The sequence below is a fragment of the Cydia pomonella genome, chromosome 7 (assembly GCF_033807575.1).
Source record: "Cydia pomonella isolate Wapato2018A chromosome 7, ilCydPomo1, whole genome shotgun sequence".
In the NCBI taxonomy this organism is placed as follows: Eukaryota; Metazoa; Arthropoda; class Insecta; order Lepidoptera; family Tortricidae; genus Cydia; species Cydia pomonella.
In genome coordinates, this window is record NC_084709.1 from 17,760,007 (window position 1) to 17,779,988 (window position 19,982).

Sequence of the window (19,982 nt, forward strand, 5' to 3'; positions counted from 1 at the left end):
CCTAAATTATAATTTCCGTACACACACGGAAATTATTGTTAATAAGTGTGTTATGTGGTTCATGCAACCGTTGTTCTCAAAAAGAAAATCTCACCAGGTCTAGAGGGTATAGGGTGGCTGGCCCCACCAGTGCTGTCGGTGGGCGGTTTCGGAGGGCGGGGGGGCACCGGTATCGGCTTGGCCGGAACACCGCCGGGCGTGCGGCCGCATCCCTTCGGGAAGTACAACTTGTCGTACGGAATTATCTGGCCTTTGATCGGTTTGTTGTCCACAGAGCTGAAAAGGATAAATTGTATAAATATGAGGTTATATCTGGTCATTCACCAAGAATAAGATTGTTTTATTGTGCTTGTCTGCAGTATTTATGGACTACGGCTTTTTCTCCCAAGCAGAGGCAAGTAAATAGAAAAGATTGACTTTAGGTATCTCTATACAAAGTTTATGCCCTATCAGATGATGTATATGACAGCATTATAGCTTGATCACATACTGCTATGTATTTATAACTTCAAAACTTAAGATTACAATTCGTAAATGTCACACATCTGAATTAAAGTTATTAAATTTATGGTTCAATTTATTTTTACGATGTAGTTTTTTAGGGCAGTATGGCCACGTATCAGTCAATTTAAATAAGGCAAGATACCTAACATAGGTCATTACTAAACATCGAGGGCTCATGGCATTAAGGTAGTCCTAGTGATGAGACATGTTTTTCAATTGCCGTTTCAGATAAGATAAAATAACTAATGAATATCTATTGGGTTTCAACCTTCATAGTTGTAACATATCTGTGAAGAAGCAGGTTTGATCGCTATTTAAAAAACATCAATTGTCAATTTTATGTTTGTCATTGTCATTAATTCAATAATTATCAAAAGAGGTGTCGCATTACATTTTGTTTCAAATAATGGAGAAATCATAAAAAATCATCCAGAACTCCAGCTACAAGTTGATAAGATGAAATGCAACCGTTGCGATGTTTTTATTGCTAGCAAAACACAATATAAACAAACAAAAATGCAAAAAAGAACAACAGACAATCCGTAGCCAACTCGCCTTCAGAGGATTTCGTTTCGAATTTTCCGGAGCTTAAGATAAGGGAGGATAAGTGTTTTTGTTCAATTTAGAACAAATATTAATTGTGTATCACGAATGTCATATATTAAATGTTTGATTTTTTTTCTAATTGGTGTTCTTTTCTCGACTTCTACCTCACTCGTACCTACTAGTAAAAATACGGTTACATCACTAGTCTGTCAGAAACGTCAAATGCTACCTAAATGCCACCAGCCCTCGATGTTTAGTCATTACTTATTATGGTAGGCACGTAACCTCTGATATTCTTACGGATTAAATATGCCTTCTTTGCTACAGAAAATAGCTGTTATTAATGTACTCTTATTCATAAGCAAGTAACATTTCATAATTTGACTGGACCGGGAATTGCACAAAGCACCTATTCAACTTTGTGTCGTGATATCAAAGTAGGTATTCGACCTAAGGTTTAGGGTTTATTTCAATGATAATTTATCAAAACGAGAATTTCTATTTAGGACGGCGAATGTAATGCCAGCCATTGTATTTTAAATAATGTTATACTTACTAAAGATCATAAGCGCTTTGTTGAAGATATTAAGCAGACGTGAATATTAATAACCTTAAGTACCTATACTGACTTTGCATATTGTATACCAATAACATCATCCTTTTGTATTTTTTTATTGTACAGAATTTTTAGTACTATAGATTGGCAATGAGGCTAAAATTGTGTTTTTTTTTTCAATCTTGACCGTTAAAGGGTTAAAATAACAATTAATATTTGAGCGAGCCGGAGCTACAAACTGTTGCTCTCTTATATATGTAAGTAACACAACTTTTAGGTTTAGATCCCTTTGATGCTCGACTTCTTTACAAAGCCATTCTATAGACAAGTTAATAAGAAGTCTCGCCGTAAATCTTTTGTTCGAAGAATAAAAGATTTGCGGAGAATATACCGACAAAGAAATCTGCTCTACTGGAGATGAAGAAATGACGCGAAAGTGCTGAAGAAATTGGACGTCGAATTTCCGTTTGTTGCGGTAGTGATGTGCCGTGGGGATTTTTCCGGAACAAGCAATATTCCCTTATGGAAAGTTCCAGGGAAATTTCCCCTGTTCCTGGGAATATTCGTCAAATTTTAATTTAAGCTAGCTATAACGACAAGTAACTGCGTTTAGTAAAATAAAGTGGCCATGTAAACCATAAACTGCAAGTGGCTTCCATAAAAAATACTTGAAAAGTAGGTTTACTTAAAACAGTCGCCATTTCGGATTTTAAAAAAACAGCATCATTGGTTGCCAAATCTTAATGAAGCCAAACCATTTAGATTTTTTTCCAAGCAAATACAAAAAAAAAAAGTTTGAGATCGGCAAAAAAAATAATGTCTACGTTTTTATTGGGTATTTTGATAATCCAATGCAAAAGATTTTACAAGAACCCGTCCTAAACACTCGTATGTTCAAGACGTATTGGTAAAAAGCTGACAGAACTCCACTATTCTTATTAGTACGTAACTATTTTGGATTGAATAATCTGTGATGATTTGTACCGTTTCTGTTGCTGAAAGACATATAATTGTAAAAAAAATATTAAATTTTGGCCGGGGAATAATTTCCAGTAACTATGGGAACATTCCCAGGAAGAGTGGGAATTTTCCTGGCATTATAGGGAATCTTTCCTAGTCGGTAATCGATCCCACCGACTGGGAAAGGAGGAGGAAGACTTCGAGCACTGGAGGAAGACCCTGGGAGATGGAGTACACGTTGCACACGATGAAGCATGGCTTAAACTCCTTCACACTAGGCGAGAACTGAGAAACCAGCGCGCTGTTTTCCCACCTTTGTCACCGGGCATGACATTCTCCTGCCCGCTATGCGGTCGCGGCTGCCGCTCTCGAATTGGACTTACCAGTCGTTTACGTAAGTGCCGCTGTTTGAACCATCATTTAATTGATGTTAAATGCCAATGATGATGATGATGATGATGATGATAGGGAATCTACTTTAGCAGAAGGTTTTTAATATTTTAACGCCCAGCTTTCGGTCGCAAAAGAGCTAATGTAAACCTTACTCGAAGGTTACTTTAACAGCGTCCGCCATAACGGACTTATAATAGCAAAACAACAAGAAAAAAGGATGGCATATATTTCTTTCAGTAATTTCATAGTATTTAATAGTTCATTTTGTTGATATAAATTAACGGCTGTCACGGAACTAAAATCTATGGAGTCTATATTAGATTTTTTAAACGTTGGTGGCAATCACACATACGGTCCATCTGTTGGTAAGTGGTTACCATAGCCTATGGACTCCTGAATTTCCAGGGATATCACCTACGCGTTGTTGCTGGTGTTGTAGATAAAATTATTAATCTTTTGGATGCTTTACGCCATAAACAAAAAACGTCACTTTAGACGCCAAGGTAATGGGCGCATGCGAGCTAATGTAAACCTTACTTGAAAGTGTCAAGGTTTCTTTGACAGCGTAGGTGCTCATTACACCTATAGGTTGCTCTTGGCGCTGCGGGCACGACAAGTAACTGCGACTTTAAGTGTTCTTGGCGGAAAGTAAAAAATACTGTGATGACTGAATTTGTGATAATAAAATATTATAACTATGCATGATTTCAAAATTTGCCTATGGTTCTTCAAGGGAGAATATCCCCGGGAACGTCTCCGGGAATAATCCCAACGAGGGAAAATTCCCGGGAACGTCACATCACGCGCTATCTCAACCCGTTCGTTGTTCCGTTTCTTTGATTGTAATTTAATCTTGACAATCTGTATAATGCGAGTGCATAATAAGTATGTGAAGAGCCAGACTAACGAAGTTTTGGATACAAATTTATTTCCAGAATTTAGTTATTAAAACGTTTTGCGTGAGTCAGTAAATATTTGGCATTACTAAACGTTGGGTGGTTATTTTCTGAATTTGGGGTATTTTCTGATTTTACTATTCATAACAGTGAATTACTTGGGTGTGTATTTATCTTTTAAGTTAAAAAATATAACAAAAAAAAAATAACTGCAGTTTCAAGCTTTGCAATTCCAAGAGCTCGGTATAATAAGAGGCCAAGCATAAAGGCTATTTTTGACTACTTATTAAAAAATCTTACTACAAGACGCTTACTTTAATTTCTATTTCATTACATATATCAACATATTGGAAGGTTTACAACGTCCTTTAACCTTTTAACCGCCGTAGACTGATATATAAGACATGCGATATCTAGCCATTTCGCCGCAGTCTGATAAATAAGACAAAGCGTGGTGTAACTTCGTACCGGCGTCGACACAGGCACGCTTGATGAAAAATTCTAAGTGGTTAAAAGGTAGGTAGTGGCAGTATGCGTGTTTCAATTAAAAATAAAAGAAAACCTTGCGTTATTTTATTGTTTCCGAAAATAAAACTGAGGTTATACGATATTTTATACCGTGTTACCTGATTATTTCACAAAAAAATCCACTACTTACTAAAAAAAGCCAATACTAAAACTTCAGCAATTTTATAAAAATCAAATGAAATGTATATTTTTTTAAATACTTAACTGGCGGCGATATGAACTGAAATCCAGTTCAGATGGTTTAGTTTTGTTATCTGGCAGCCGTGGGCTCTGATTGCTCGCTATTATTTATCGTACGTGACAATTTTACAGACAAATGGAAATTGCAAACTTATGGAAAACTACTTCTGATTCCTTGAATTTTCTACAATTTAAATTTAAATGCATTTTTTATGTTCTTTACAAACTTTACATTAAGTATTTAACTACGGGTGACGTATCTTAAATTTAAAAGTGATCCCGGGCTAAATTTTCATGAGAAGGATGAAACGAGGGCAAAGCCATTGAGCGACCCAAAGAGCTTTTTCCTTATTTGTAGGAACAAAGGGACATTAATTAATTTATTTGAACGGGCTGCGACCAAACACGTATTATAAGTAGTAAGGCAAGACGTTTTTGGGTTACATACCATGGGTACAGGCATCTCAAATATGAGCAAGCCGATAATCAAGTCTCAATAAAGGCCTCACCAGCATTTTATGGAACTGTCTACCGTGTGTCCTGTGCAAACATGAATTTTATTGAAAATTTATCTCTAGGTAATATACGAGTTTATTATTCCATAATTAAATGACTAAACAAATGTTAAGAAAAATGCGTCATCGATTTATAACGCAGAAATAATGGTAATACACTAAAAAATATATGCGTTTGTATGGAACAGCCCCGGGTAGTGCTTCAATGCTGTTTAAATTCTTACGGAAGGTACTCACTTTTCGTCATACTCGTGTTTCTCGTCCGGGAACACCTCGACAGGTTTCTCGGGCTCGATGACGCGGTAGCCATGGCTGTCGGCAACGTAGTGCGTGGCGCGCAGTACGCCATCCGGGTCCACGTAGCCATAGCAGCCGTATGTGACGCCGTCTGGACCGCGGTTCTCGTGGTGGAATTGCCCGTTCGGGCCCACGTCGTAACCAAAACCGTATGCACCTGGAATAAGGTATAATTTGAAGTATTTAGTACGCGTAACTAAGGTTGTGGGGGATGTGGGGGGAAAGATGGCATCACCATTTATCTCTCTCGCAGATCATCGGATAGAATGTGCAAGCATGTAGGGGTGCATCTATAGAGTATGATCAATGTTGACTAACCTATTGGGACTTTGGGACGCGTACCACTGTGGCCGAATGACCCAGAGTTTATTGGAGAGGTCTTGGTATATGTATTTTTCATATATATACATATACATTATCTCTTTATCTTTTTATTATAATTTATAGCCTTAACTAATATATTAGATATTTGTATGCGTCTGTTAGGTGCAAGAATGAGGTTTCATTAATTAAAATCACTCTACAATAAAAATATTTCCCTCTCTTTTAAACTTCAAACTGCAACATATACATGGGATATAGACCCTGTAAGGGCACAGCAATTTAGTGTTATATACATAAGCATTAGGTATTAACCTTATAAACTACATTGCACAGACATTCAAATAAACCATTCATTAAAATGAATTAATAATAATATATGCTTGTTAAAATAGTTCAGGCACATATTAGGTGCATTACTTTCGATTTTTGGCGGGAAACGGAAAAGAGTGTACTTCGGTACTTATGTATCTAATTATCTTATTAATTTCGTTTGATCAGTTTTCCGGATTTCGGTAGCACTAAAGAATTGCCATAAAGTATGAACCTTATTAAAAAAAGGTTTTTTTTTGTGGTAGATTAACACGTTCAATGTCCAGTGCCCCATATATGGGTCACGAAGATACGACCAGGTACTTAGATTAGTATAACTTCATACTGCATTATAATATACGTATAATTCCTATATTATAATATTTTTGGCTAATTAGACAACAGCATACAGAAAGTTATTGTTCTAACTAAATCGCTTGCATGCTCGTTTTTTTTTAATGACCCATATGTGGAACATGGACGTGTAATTGAAGTAATTTGCTTGGACGTAGGAGAAAATGCATACATGTAGTATGGGGATTGTTAACGTGTTCACTGTTTTTTTTTGTCAAACTATCACCGTCTTATTTTAAGTTTGTATCTACTAGAAAATAAAATAACTATGTATTCGGCAAGGATAGCATTAAAACAATTAATTTTTTGCCTCATGCAATGTGAACGTGACTAAATCGAGATAATTAATGAAGGTTAAGTAAAGTCGGGCGACAATTAATTTATCCCCTAGTAGATTGCATTACGTGAGCTAGGCCTCGTTAGTGATTCTAACAGGGCTTCGTTACGCACGGATGCTTTGTCTGCCTTTTGATACCTATTAACTATTTAAACTGCTGCACGAAAGGTTCTATCTGTAACATTGAATAATATTGTACTAGGAGTAAAAGCTCTAGGCGATTATTTAATGACATATATTTAATAGTGCTCATTTGGATTTGATTTGTAAAGCTTTACAGACAGTATTTTCTTCGCATTGGTGTGGTGAAAACAAAATGTGATTTCACTCGGTAGCAAAGTTTGATTACCCCTCGCAACCGATTCCACTATTCGACCCACTCCCTAGGCTCGTGGTTCAATATTAGAATGTTTCGCTTGCTCGGTTATCAATATTAGCACGAGCGTTTAATCACTTTACCCTATTATAAAACAAAAACGTTTTTCTGTCGAATTCAGGAGATCCTATTTGTGCAAAGAGCAATAAAAAAAAAGACTTACTTGTAAAGACAAATCGAAGCTAAACTATAAACATATACGCCTGAAAAAAGACACTGCGCATACGCACCTACAGTTGGAAAATAATCATACAAATACAAACGTTTGTTGAAGGCGATAGTACAGACAAGATCCAAAATAGATAGTGGCCTAATGCATTGCAACACTATTTATTCACATGCGGCTGTCAATGTTTATTTGACAAATTGATTCTGACTGCAGCTAAACATTGTACTTTGTGAAAAAGTAGAATATTTAAAATGGAATAATTTTAAAAGGTCGTTCAGTGATTTACGCAATCTTCGCACAAGAAGACTGCCCTTCAAATTTAGGTACACGGCGGGAAGAAGTTGATGATAACTAGAAATATAATAAGTTAAAATTTCTTCAACTTTATATTTGGAGTTATCAACTTCTTCCCGCCATGTACGGATTTGCTAATATCATGACATAATACCGTTTCGGTCAGGATATAGGTATCTATTTTAGAATTAAATAAAAAAATGCTTACTAGTATCATAATTGGTTTCATAGTACTGCGTCTTCTCGTCGTCCTCGATATCGACGACTACCTCGTTGTTGCCCTGGTCGACGGGGCCGTAGTATTGCCGGCCATTCCGCCCGACTGATGCCGACGTTTTCGTACTGTTCGTATTAGTTTCACTTGCAGCTTGCTCGCTAGCTAGCACTAAAGCTAACGATGCCTGTAACAATAAAAAATTAAATAAATACAAGGTCTACTTTCCTGTTGTGTTATCTTTACGATTTGGATTCGATTTTAGAAAAAAAAAACAATCTAAAATCTACCCTGGCTTATTTGTAATAATCAAAGAATCCACGTTTTATTTAATTAATAAAAAAATTATTATTACGTATTTTTGTAATAAAAAAAAGTCATCTGATAACGCCAATGCCGAGTTAGCAATAAATATTTTAATCTCGTGCTAAAGGAACATATTGAAAAGAGGCTCGGACGGACTTACGAATACTTAATAAATAAAATAAAATAAAAAAGCCTTTATTTCTTACAGAGTTAAATTTACACTAATATTATATTTAATTACAAAAAGTAGTTGTTGTTAGTAGGTAAGAATCGTGAAAAAAGTTTGTTAGAATTTTAAGAATTATAAAAATATGATAGCGTTATTATTATTTGTTTCGTTTTCCTGTGAGTTATTCTGCAAGAACCCCTCTGAAGGTAAAGGCCTCCTCCAAGGTGAACCAATCGTCTCTGGATTTTGCAGTTTGCATCCATTTTGGACCCGCTGTACGTTTGATTTCATCCTCCCACCGATTTCGGGGTCTCCCTTGCTTTCTTTTGCCTGGTGGTCCCCTCCACGCGGTGACAATTTTTGTCCATCTCTGGTCTTGAAGGCGCGCGACGTGTCCCGCCCACTTCCATTTCAGTGCTAGAGCATATGTCAAGCCATCTGTTGCTTTGGTGATGTTTCTGATTTTAGTGTGGCGTATTCTGTCTATTCTTTTTATATTTAACATACTGCGCTCCATTCCGCGCTGGCACGTAGTAATTTTATTTTGTAAATCCTTGTTAAACTTCCATGTCTGACAAGCATAGGTCAGGCATGGTATGAGGCAAGTATTCATTACCTTGGTCTTTAGATTGATTGGCAGATTGCTCTTAAATATTTCTTTTAAGCTCCAGTACTTATTCCAAGTTAGCTGTGCTCTGCGTTCCACCTCTTGGTAATTGCTTGAGATATCGAAGCTAATTTGTTTGCCGAGATTAATATATTTTTCAGTATATTCAAGTGGTTCGTCGTCGACATATATTGGTAACTTGGTGCTGTTGGACATTAACATAGTTTTGGAGAGGTTCATTTCCAAACCAGCGACTTTGCTAGCACAATTTAGAGACTCTACCATATACTGTAGTTCATTTGCTTTTTCTGATATAAGGACCAGATCGTCGGCGAAGCGTAGGTGGCTTAGGTACTTGTTTTTGACTCTTATACCGTGTTTTTTCCAGTCAAGTTTGTTTATTATTGACTCTAGTACAGCTATAAAAAAACGAAGACGAAGACGAAGTACTTATACGAAGATAATTAAATAAATACATAATATTTAGTGTCAAACTATAAATGAAGGGAGACTTGTTAATTGCTAATTATACACGAAAACTGTATGTTAATATAACCCAATGACACATGTGTAACTTTATAGCGCAACATCAGCAGTTAAGTGATGAACAAACAAAACCACATCAAGGAAACGTTTTATTCCATGAGGCGTTTCATTACCGCTACTTTGCTAAGTAATGACGGTAGGCGCTTAAGTTTACGAGTGTGCACCGTATTTTTATGCGGGGTGCCGAAAATCATTATTAATGGATAATATCTAATTTGAATTGGTAACTACAAGAATATCGTATTCAAAGCTCGTTTTGAATGTAGGTTTTTCACAAATACGTTTTTGTAGCGGTCAGTTCTAAGGAAAAATCTCATTAAATATTTACAAGAACTTTTATATCTGAGGTTTAAGAACTTGACATTTTACTTACCGATAATGCTTGAAATGAAATTGCTTTAAACTAAAAATTAATTAAAATTTGTGTTCATTTAAAACACAATCTAAATGCATTAAAGTTTACAAAGTGCTTTAAGTCGCGGTCAGACTTATTAGGGAATGCTAACCGGTTAACCGGTTAACCGGTTACCCGGTAATTTGACCAATATTACAGTCGGTAAAATACCGGTAATTTCCAGCCGTAACCGGGAATTTACCGAACGTTGTATAGGCAAATAAAAATGTAACAACCTGTTGAATTAGCCCATCTATGTCTTCGTACTTATAAAAAAACCAATTACTACGGTTTACGATTACGAAGAGACACTTAAAATACTTACTTTTCTGCATCTTATGATCTCGTCGGAGTAGGAACTAGGAAGCAATGTTTTGTGACAAATGAGTGGTCGCTAATCCCTCGCCCTTTCCCTTCTCGCCACACCTACCCGATCCGCCTTACTATGTTCAGTGTCCTTTGTTTTAGTCTGTAGTGTCAGACAAGTGTGGAATGCGAAAGAACATTTTCTACCGCTGGTTACTTATGTTCAAGATATCGTTCACGAATGTCTAAGCAACGTTCTATATTTTATATATAATTAACAGAATGATCTGATGATGACATGTTCCTGATTCCAACTCCTATCTTAAGAGCCCGGTAACGATTTTAGAGCAAAAAATTTAAATTGAAAGATTTAGTCGTTGTAATTGGACACCTTTTGTTACGTAATATCTAAATAACAAGTATTGGTTTCTATTAGCACGTTTTTTCATCTTGCCTTTTAATAATGAGGTCGCAAGCGTGCGTCCCCGGTAATAGGTGACGAGAAGGGATAGTTTTTAAAAATTCATATAAATTATGGTAGTAAATTATACAAAATGATGTATAAGAACAGTTTCAGCAAATGTTGTAGATTGTTTAAGTATCAAAATTACGTTGAAATTAAGTCAATTTTCAGAGAAATGCTCACTTGTTTTGAAGTAATTTCTGGAGAAAATTGATTTCGTCTAACTTTCATTTACACTACTTCAAATTTATAGTAACAAAAATGTAGTTTATTAAAGTTGAAGTACAGGATATGTGTAATACAAAATTACCATTTTTAGCAGTCCAAACTTAACGAAATTTACAAATAAGATCGACAAAATCACTGCTTTTCGCGCGTTTACCTAAACGTCCATCAGAAAAAAAATCATTACTAATTAAGTGAGTCTGTTTAAAAAAAAAATATAATGAAAGATAACAAGACGTGCTAATAGAAACCAGTACTTATTATTTTTAATAGTTAACAAAAGGTGTACAATTTCATGCGCTTAATCTATCAATTTGACATTTTTGCGACTAAAATCGATAACGGCCTCTTAAAGTGCAATTTTAAAATAACTAGTGTTAAAATGATATGAAACTAATCTTGCTGTTAAATATTCTTTTTTCTTATATTTACTAGATTTTAATGAACGTTGATTACGGTTTTAGTTACTTTAATAACAATATTATATTGATAGATGTGTAAATGCAAACGTGTGTGACATTTAAATGACGACTGTCACTTTTTTGTTACCCTTTGATTACTGCGATTTTTAAAGAATTAAAAAAGTTTAATGTTGCTTATTTAATGTACAAGATCATTTCGCTTTGAAATGATACAGGTTTGATTTTTTATTTAATATGATTAGTAAATATATCTTGTTTAATGTTTATAGTTTATTTTCATTATTTTGTTTTGTCGATGTTTCTATAACGTGCTGTTGATTACTTTTAAAGGTTACTGACGAAAATAAGGACACAATCAATAATAATGCAAAATCAATGTTTTTTATTTCATAAACGTATAACCGGTAATTTACCGGTTAACCGGTTAGTGGGACCTCGCGTCGGTAAATTACCGGTAATGAAAAACGCCCGGTTATTGCATTCCCTAAGACTTATGTAGACAGACTGTGCTAAGAAAATAAGATAAGAAGATAACTCATAATCTATTAAAAGACCACGCTATCTACGCCACTGTGAAGAGACAAAGAGCACAATAAATTGAATAAAGCAATGAGACTGCCACTGAAGTTCAACCTAACGACATTAAGTTTCGATTTAACATAAAAGTTACAAAGAGAAAATATTATTCAACGCGTAAAGACTTACTTTTGAATTTAAAAATAAACATATTTGAGACGTTCAATAGTTTAATAGGCAGCATTAAATGTATTGTTAAAAATTGTCAACAGTCAATATTTCTACCTGATGACCTTACGACCCGATGAGAAACAGTTTGTATAATGTATTGATTATGCCTCGCTGAGTCGTCAGGATTACTCAACTGCCTTCTTGGGTTGGGCATTTACTCAATCGATGTCTAAATATCATTGTTTAGGAGTGTTTTTATGATGTCATTCTAGACTTTCGAGGTCCCGTGGTTGCTAAAATTTGACTGCTCGTAAAATAAATATACGTATAATGTTTGGTTTGATTTTTATTTTACACTTGTATGCGTCAATAAGTAACTATTTCCTACTCCTCTACTGTTATCTGTCATTTATGCATTCATTAACACGAATATAAGAACATACATAAAAGATTTCAAGAAAAGTCTATATTGTCTATTCCTCATAAAAGCTCTTGTGCTTTTATAAGCTATAATGTTACTGCGATTAATGGCTACCAACCTAACAAAACCAAAACGAATACAGTTTTAAACTAAGTGTATTGCTGCCAACGTACAAAATATTCATTTGGTTGCATAGTAAAAATAATTACTTCGTAAGTCAGAAACACGCATGTGACACCCGTAATATAGCAACACCCATAGACTACGAAGACCGCTTAGCGTTGCTTGTTAGTCTCCGTAGGCTACGGTGGCCAAAATTGAGAAAAAACTGTCCAAAAATTAATTTAGCAAGTAGCAAGTACCAGGGCCTCATGAGTTACGAGGAGGTGTCGCTGACCGGCCGGCCGCGGCCCGGGGCGGGCCGGGCGCGTAACAAGGTATGCTCGCGCGTCTTGGCTATATACTTTTGCTGTAATTTGTTTACCTAAATTAAGATTTATTTTTGTTGACTCGTAGGAAAAATATTGTATGCAACGTTGTATAAGTAGGTCAAAAAATTCTCGTGGCGTATTCCTTTACAATGTTCGCCTACGCCTTCGGCTCCGGCTCACATTGTAACTCACGCCGCTCGCCTTTTTTGACCCTTCTTATACCACTGTTGCATAAAATACTATATTGGCTAAGGCATTTATACCTTTTTTACTTTATTTAGACTTCGTTCGCGTAGAATTCGCTAACAACAGTAAAAACTATCATCTTATTTTTTACCCCCTTAGTTATCGAATTACAAATAAAAACGTTTCTTGTGAGTGAAGCTCTAAAATAATTTATGAGTACTTTAATATATTATGGTTCATGTTTCTAGGTTTGTTCCAGTGGCTTGAGGGGTGAGCTGTCTGTCAGTGGGTGTCAATTTTATATAATATATAGAATAGTAGAATATATTAATATCGTTAATTACCTACCCGTATAAAATAAATTCTTATCTTAATAATATTTCATATAATAGTTACCTCAGTGTCAAATCAGTACCTATCTGGCTATAAACAAAAAATGAGACCATATAGCAGAAGAAATTTATAATACATTATCGTTATATTGGTAGCTCTAAAGGTATTGGTCTGATAAAGCCGACTCTATCGCCAGATCGGTTCAAACTTAGCAATAAAATGACTGAGTGTGAATGTGGAAGTGTCACCTAAAACTTCATTTTCCTACGAACTCTGACTCATCAAAGAGCCTACAGCCTAGACCTTAACATATGAAAACCGGCCAAGTGCGAGTCGGACTCGCGCACGATGGGGTTCCGTACCATTATTTATAAAAACGGCAAAAAAATAAATGAGGGGAGCCCCCCTTAAATATTTATTTTATTCTGTTTTTAGTAATTGTTATTATAGTGGCAACAGAAATACATAATATGTAGAAATTTCAACTGGCTAACTAATCACGGTTCATGAGATACAGCCTAGTGTCAGGCGGACAGACGGGCGGACGGGCGGACGGACGGACAGCGAAGTCTCAGTAATAGGGTCCCGTTTGACCCTATAGGCACGGAACCCTAAAAACTTTAGGTGATTTTTTGTACCTAAACGAAATAAATTTCTTGGAGGAACTTAGTTGAGTTTATGGATTTTGAAGAAATTGATATTTATCCTATTATCAAGTTATTGGGCCGTATAAGCAAGAAAAATAAAAGTTGTTCCTTATTTTTAGTTTATTTTATATCGCAATAACCGCTCCCGGCCTGTCTGTACCAATCAAAATTGTTAATATTGATTGTTCCATGAACTTAACTTTCAATAAAAAATACACAATAGACCCTAAATCTCTGTTTGACTTAATTATTTAAATACGCATATATCGGGAACCTCCAATTTGCGAATACATTATTTGGTAGGTACAGTCAGCGTCAAATACTTCGTAGCATTCAAAGTAGCCAAATAGTTCGGTACACCATATATTTAGTATGGTGTACCGAACTATTTGGCCACTTTGACTGCTACAAAGTATTTGACGCTGACTGTACTATAGCACTCAAACGGGAACGTGTTAAGCATGTTAAATTCACGAATGGTAAATTAGTAAGGGTCATTTTTTTAATCTCCTGTGGTTGTTGTGTCACCGGCTATTTTTGGAGGTGTCAAGTGGAAAGAAATACGTTACCTCCTTATCGCATTTAAAAAGAAATTGAGACACAAGACAAGCAGGTGCCTTATTCTTTTTTTCGCGGATAACATCACCTTACGCGTGTGCCACATGCGAAATGAAATAAAAGTATGTCAAATTTCCATTGTATGAGATCCTTCTGTCGGGTTTACTTAGTTTATCTTCAGTCAGTAGGTATACACAGGTATATATAATTTTAAGAATATTTTATGTTCCCTTTAGAGGCGCTTTCAGCTTGCATCATGTCATGTGACTTTGTGACTACTGTTGCGCTAAAATACCGGCGCGATGTGTGTTTATTGTCTTCACTAAGGCATTTAGGCAAACTAGTTCAAACTAGCGAAACAGCATAGTAACTGAAAACGCACTAATAATAACTATAAATAGCACTGTTTAAATAATAAGCACATGTGAGATATAAAAGTAAAGCGAAATCACAATATCAGTTTGTCTGAAATAGTATTTTATACATATATATATAATAGGGAGCTTTTCGGTCGAGTACCGTGTTTAGGCAACGAAGCTTGATGAGCTGCCTAAGTAAGGTACGAGATTGAAAAGCTTGATTATGTGACTGTTATATATACAATACTTTTTCTACGAGTCATCTAAAATAATACTTTTTTACTAAAAAACGTAAATAATTAATCAAAATTGGTAAGTATCTTAGTAGACAAAAATCGGCCAAGAGCATATCGGGCTATGCTCAGAGTAGGGTTCCGTAGTTACTCTTCCGTCACAAGCTAAACTGGAGCTTAAAGTATAGTAGATTAGTAACCAAATGATGAACTGTGGATAGTACGTCTTTTTACTATGAAGGGGAAACTTTTTGCGATAACTCAAAAACAGCTAAACTGATCATGCCCGCTATAATTTTCATTTAATTTCTTTCTTAAGCTCTACTTCTAAGATTTTATTTCATATTTTTTTGACCTCAATAGGTTCAAAAGTTAGAGCGGGGGGCACATTTTTTTTTCTTTCGGAGCTATTATCTCCGAATATATCCACTTTCTCAAAAAATGTTTGTTGAAGACCCCTATTAGTTTTGAAAGACATTTCAAACGATATCCCACACTGTAGGGTTGAAGCAAAAATAAGTTTTCACCCCCACTTTACGTGTAGGGGAGGTACCCTAAAAAAAAATTTTTGAATTTATTCTACGACTTTGTCGGCTTTATTGATTTATATATCCATGCCAAATTTCAGCTTGCTAGCACTAACGACCACGGAGAAAAGCCTCGGACAGACAGACAGACAGACGGACATGGCGAAACTATAAGGGTTCCTAGTTGACTACGGAACCCTAAAAATGTAGACATAAACGCGCGATTCCCGCCCCGCGTCTGTTGTGTTTTGTATAGGAGCGCGGCGGCACGTGATTGGTTGATTTTTGACGTCGTTTTTTATAGTTGACTACAGCGTATCGAAATGAATCTTATAGTTGAGTGGGAGCCCATACATGAAAAGTACGCAATTATAGTCTGGTATACGAAATCTTAATTCAACCATTACAGTCGACGAGTAAAAAATTAAGTTTTTATCTTACTTAATATTAAAACATCAGCAGTAATACTGCAATTCAAACGATATTGAAATACTGCAGCTGTAATGGACTAAAGTTACAAGTGCAAGTAGTTATTTTAGGTAACACCAATGCGTTATATTATATGTTGCATGTAAATTGCAAGACTGTTAATTGTTAAGTACCGCTTGAACTTGGTTCAGTTCATGAGCTCCCAACTCAACTATAAGTTTCATTTCGATAAGCGAATAGCTGATGAGTTTGATTGTGATATAATCAAGATTTTCAATCTCCATAACCAAAGAAAATTAAGAAGACCTACTTACTCTTACGCTTACTCTTCTGGTTATAATATTAGCTGAAATTCGTTGAGCATTAGACTTTTTGTTTGCCGCGACATCTATTGTCGAGTAGCAGTACTTTGAGTTCCGCGACTTGACGCTAGATGTAGACTATGAAAATAATAGTATTTATGGTAACAAAACCGTTATATGGAGTGAGCACTCTTGGTGTTCTTAATTCTCTTTGGAGTTAGTTAGAAACTACATAGGTATTAGTTACACATTGTTAGCGTACCTGAAAAAAAAAAACAACCAGTTTTAGAACTTTTAGATTTCAACTAAATTGCTACTGCAAGATACTTTTGTTACTACAGAGACAGCAATTAAATTAAATTAATAGAATTAATGGGATTAGATTTGTTAAATTGAATTTATTTGATTCAATTAAATACAAAAACACGACCATATTGTTTTTCACATTATTGCCATTTTAAATTAAAGCACAGTCGACCAGAGTATTATTACGATTTCTAATGAATTTACGTGCAATTTATAAAAACTAACGGCTACAAAATTGAACATTTTAAAACTAATTGAGTTCAATATGTTTTTAATTGGACGCCAGTTCAGTTATCAAAAATCAAAGCCCCTTTGTCAATGTATTAAAATGTTTCACGTCGCGTGAGGTCCATATAAATAGTTTGCATTAGGATGCGATGTGCGTACCTGTCTCGGTGGACGACTTTGTCATTCAAAAGAAAAAAGCACTAAGGATATTATATGCTGATAGGATTATCGGACCTTATACCAGTATGGATCTGGGCTGGCCCAAAATACGGTTAACCCGCCGATCCACGACACAAACCTCACATCCACGACACAAACCTCACATCCACCACATACCACACATCAAAACTATTTGTTTACGCCACTGGCCCGTAAACGTGGAAGCATTTGAAAGGATCATTTCGCATTTTTAGAAGGTGAATTTCGCTAACAATGGTTTGACACAGAAATCCCAACACCTACATTCGGTGTGTTTAAATACAAAGCTTGGCTGCGGAATATATTATACTTACATTCCGGACGCTCGATTTATTCATGTTAAACTTAAACCTTTCGAGTGAATTCGAATAAGATAGTGAATATATTATACATCTAAGACTGTATCTATTGTTTTTTAGACGACCGGTTTGGCCTAGTGGGTAGTGACCCTGCCTACGAAGCTGAAATCCTGGTAAGGGCATTTATTCCTGTGATGAGTATGGATATTTGTTCCTGAGTCATGGATGTTTTGTATGTATTTAAGTATTTATATATTATATATATCGTTGTCTAAGTACCCTCAACATAAGCCTTATTGAGCTTACTGTGGGACTTAGTCAATTTGTGTAATAATGTCCTATAATATTTTTTATTTTTTTATTGTTATTTCTATCCGATATTCCGTACCGTTCATATTGAACTATAGTATTTCAGACGGGATTTCCTTTTTGCTGCCCAAGTAATTTTAAGAGAACTTTCGGATCTTACCCAAGAACACGCTTAAAATGTCACTTTTGACACTGACAGATCAGTATCGTATCGGTGTGACATCTTATAGGCATTGTTTGAAATGGGCTGATGGTTTCGGAATGCCAATTAAACACTTTCGTTCTGGGCATTTAGACCACATGCGTCATTAATCATTATTTAAGGTTTGATTATGAACACGTGGATTCTAGATCAATTATCTTAGAATATGACAAATATCACTAAATTGACTTGTTTTATATAATACGTTCCATAGCAACGGTCGAATATTCCAGGATGCCCATGTAAATTCCCTCTCATTATTTTATTGTGTTATCTGACTGCTCGATGCTCATGATTTTAGAATAACGCGTTCTTTAAATGGTAAATTATAGGTAATACATTGAAGACATACACTCCTTTCCTTGACACTATTTAATTTACAGGCACAGTTATTAAAATGGAGAATACAGTATATTGTATGCGAGGCTAGAAACTGATCTCCAGTAATCTGGTCACGGCAATGAAGGAATGTTTTCCTCGTGACGCTACGCCTTAGCAATCTTAGCATAGCCTCATCATGTTATTTATATCACGCGAACCTGTCGCATATTCCACATCTTTATGACATGTTAGTCATGTAAGCATAAATAAAGCGGATCTTGTGCATGTTCATGTCATTTATTAGGTATTTATTTCGCTGGAAGACATTTTAATGCTATATTAAATTTACGTCTATATTTATATTTGTAGGTAGGCAGGCATGTAGGTAGGTTCCTAATTTCCTATAGGTTAATACAGTATCGATCGAGGTGTGTTTTTTATGAATTTGTATTATACTCTGCGAGTTGTAATAATCGCCTACTTTTAACTTAAAATTAGCGTTAATCTGGCATGGAAATGGAAACTCAGAAAAGGTTTACCCCTCTTACGGCCCGATTCGAAGAATGAGATACGATAACGATAAGTTCTGGTTTAGACAAGTTCTCATCGTTTGTGTCGTATAATTGACAGGAGCAGCTTGATTCGGGCAACCAATGTCACTTTGACATTAGAATATCGTAGATATATCTTATTGGGATCACAGCGGAATCGAAATAAACATCAATTTAGACATATCGTTTAGTTATCGATCTTTTAAAGATGTATGTCACTTTTAAAAATCTTAAAGATCTTTTTAAAAGATCGATAACTAAACGACATGTCATCATTGACGTTTATTGTCTTCTATTTATCGTTATTCAGTTTTTCTGTAAGTTTATTATGTAGCTTATGATATTACCAGTTACCAATATTTGCATATTTATTGCGTTGCATGTTGCGAATTCACGTCTGCCGAATTATAATGTAACATCCATGTTTATGTCATATGTCAACAACTTTATGTTGCACCGTTAATTCCAATAACTTCAAAAGCATGTTTTAAGCATATTTTTGGCATTTTTACAGATATGAATATGATACAAGTTTCATTAGTCACAAAGGGAATGCGGGAGTAATATGCACAGTTTATGTTTGTCGTTATTGTGTCAAGGTGGAGGTGACGCCATCGGGTTATGTCACACACTCTCCGAACTTCGAACGCTAATCTAGGCGCTAAGTGCCTGGGCAAACCGACGAAGGTCGCGTGCATACGCCTAGAGCGGCCGGCGACTCTTCATACTCGCTATTCGATAGTGAAAGTGGCTAGGTAGCTCTCTGACCTTTGATATTGACCACTCATAATACCAATCGAGCATTTATAGGTTACTACGACAAGTCAACAATGGATATTACGTTACATGAGGGCCGGTCGTCGTAGTTAATTCAACGCTTCATTATGCGCAGGCATTTTAACTGCCAATTAATGTAAAGTTGTATATCGTATTGCACTTGCGGAGGTCGTTGCGGGTTAGATTATTGCGGTAATCGGAGATTTTTCGTCATAAGTCGTAACGTAGAAGATATTATAGAAATTATTGCATAAACCATTGTTTAAAATGTATTGGTTAATGTCAAGACAAGTCAGTTAATTAATCAGCTGACATATAAAATTAACATTTTTGCAAACACCACTCCGCGTGTGTCTCTTTGGAGGTTAACACATTTTTGAGTTATAACCTTTCGTCGCAACTATAAATCTAACAACGCTTGTTTAAGTTTGCATAAATCAAATCCAAATATTTTACCATTGGTAATCGGATATCGTCCTTGTCAAGTC

The 19,982-nt window shown here is 35.6% G+C and overlaps 1 protein-coding gene across 1 annotated transcript in view; it reads right to left on the reverse strand.

Moving 5' to 3' along the window:
• Positions 1–19,982, reverse strand: part of LOC133520036 (uncharacterized) — a 40,827-nt gene that overhangs the window by 1,280 nt on the left and 19,565 nt on the right. The window contains exons 2-4 of the mRNA XM_061854296.1: positions 7,747–7,939; positions 5,316–5,532; positions 95–276 (exon numbers count right to left, since the gene is read on the reverse strand). Coding sequence (XP_061710280.1) covers positions 95–276; positions 5,316–5,532; positions 7,747–7,939 — 592 coding nt within the window. The remainder of the gene's footprint in view (positions 1–94; positions 277–5,315; positions 5,533–7,746; positions 7,940–19,982) is intronic.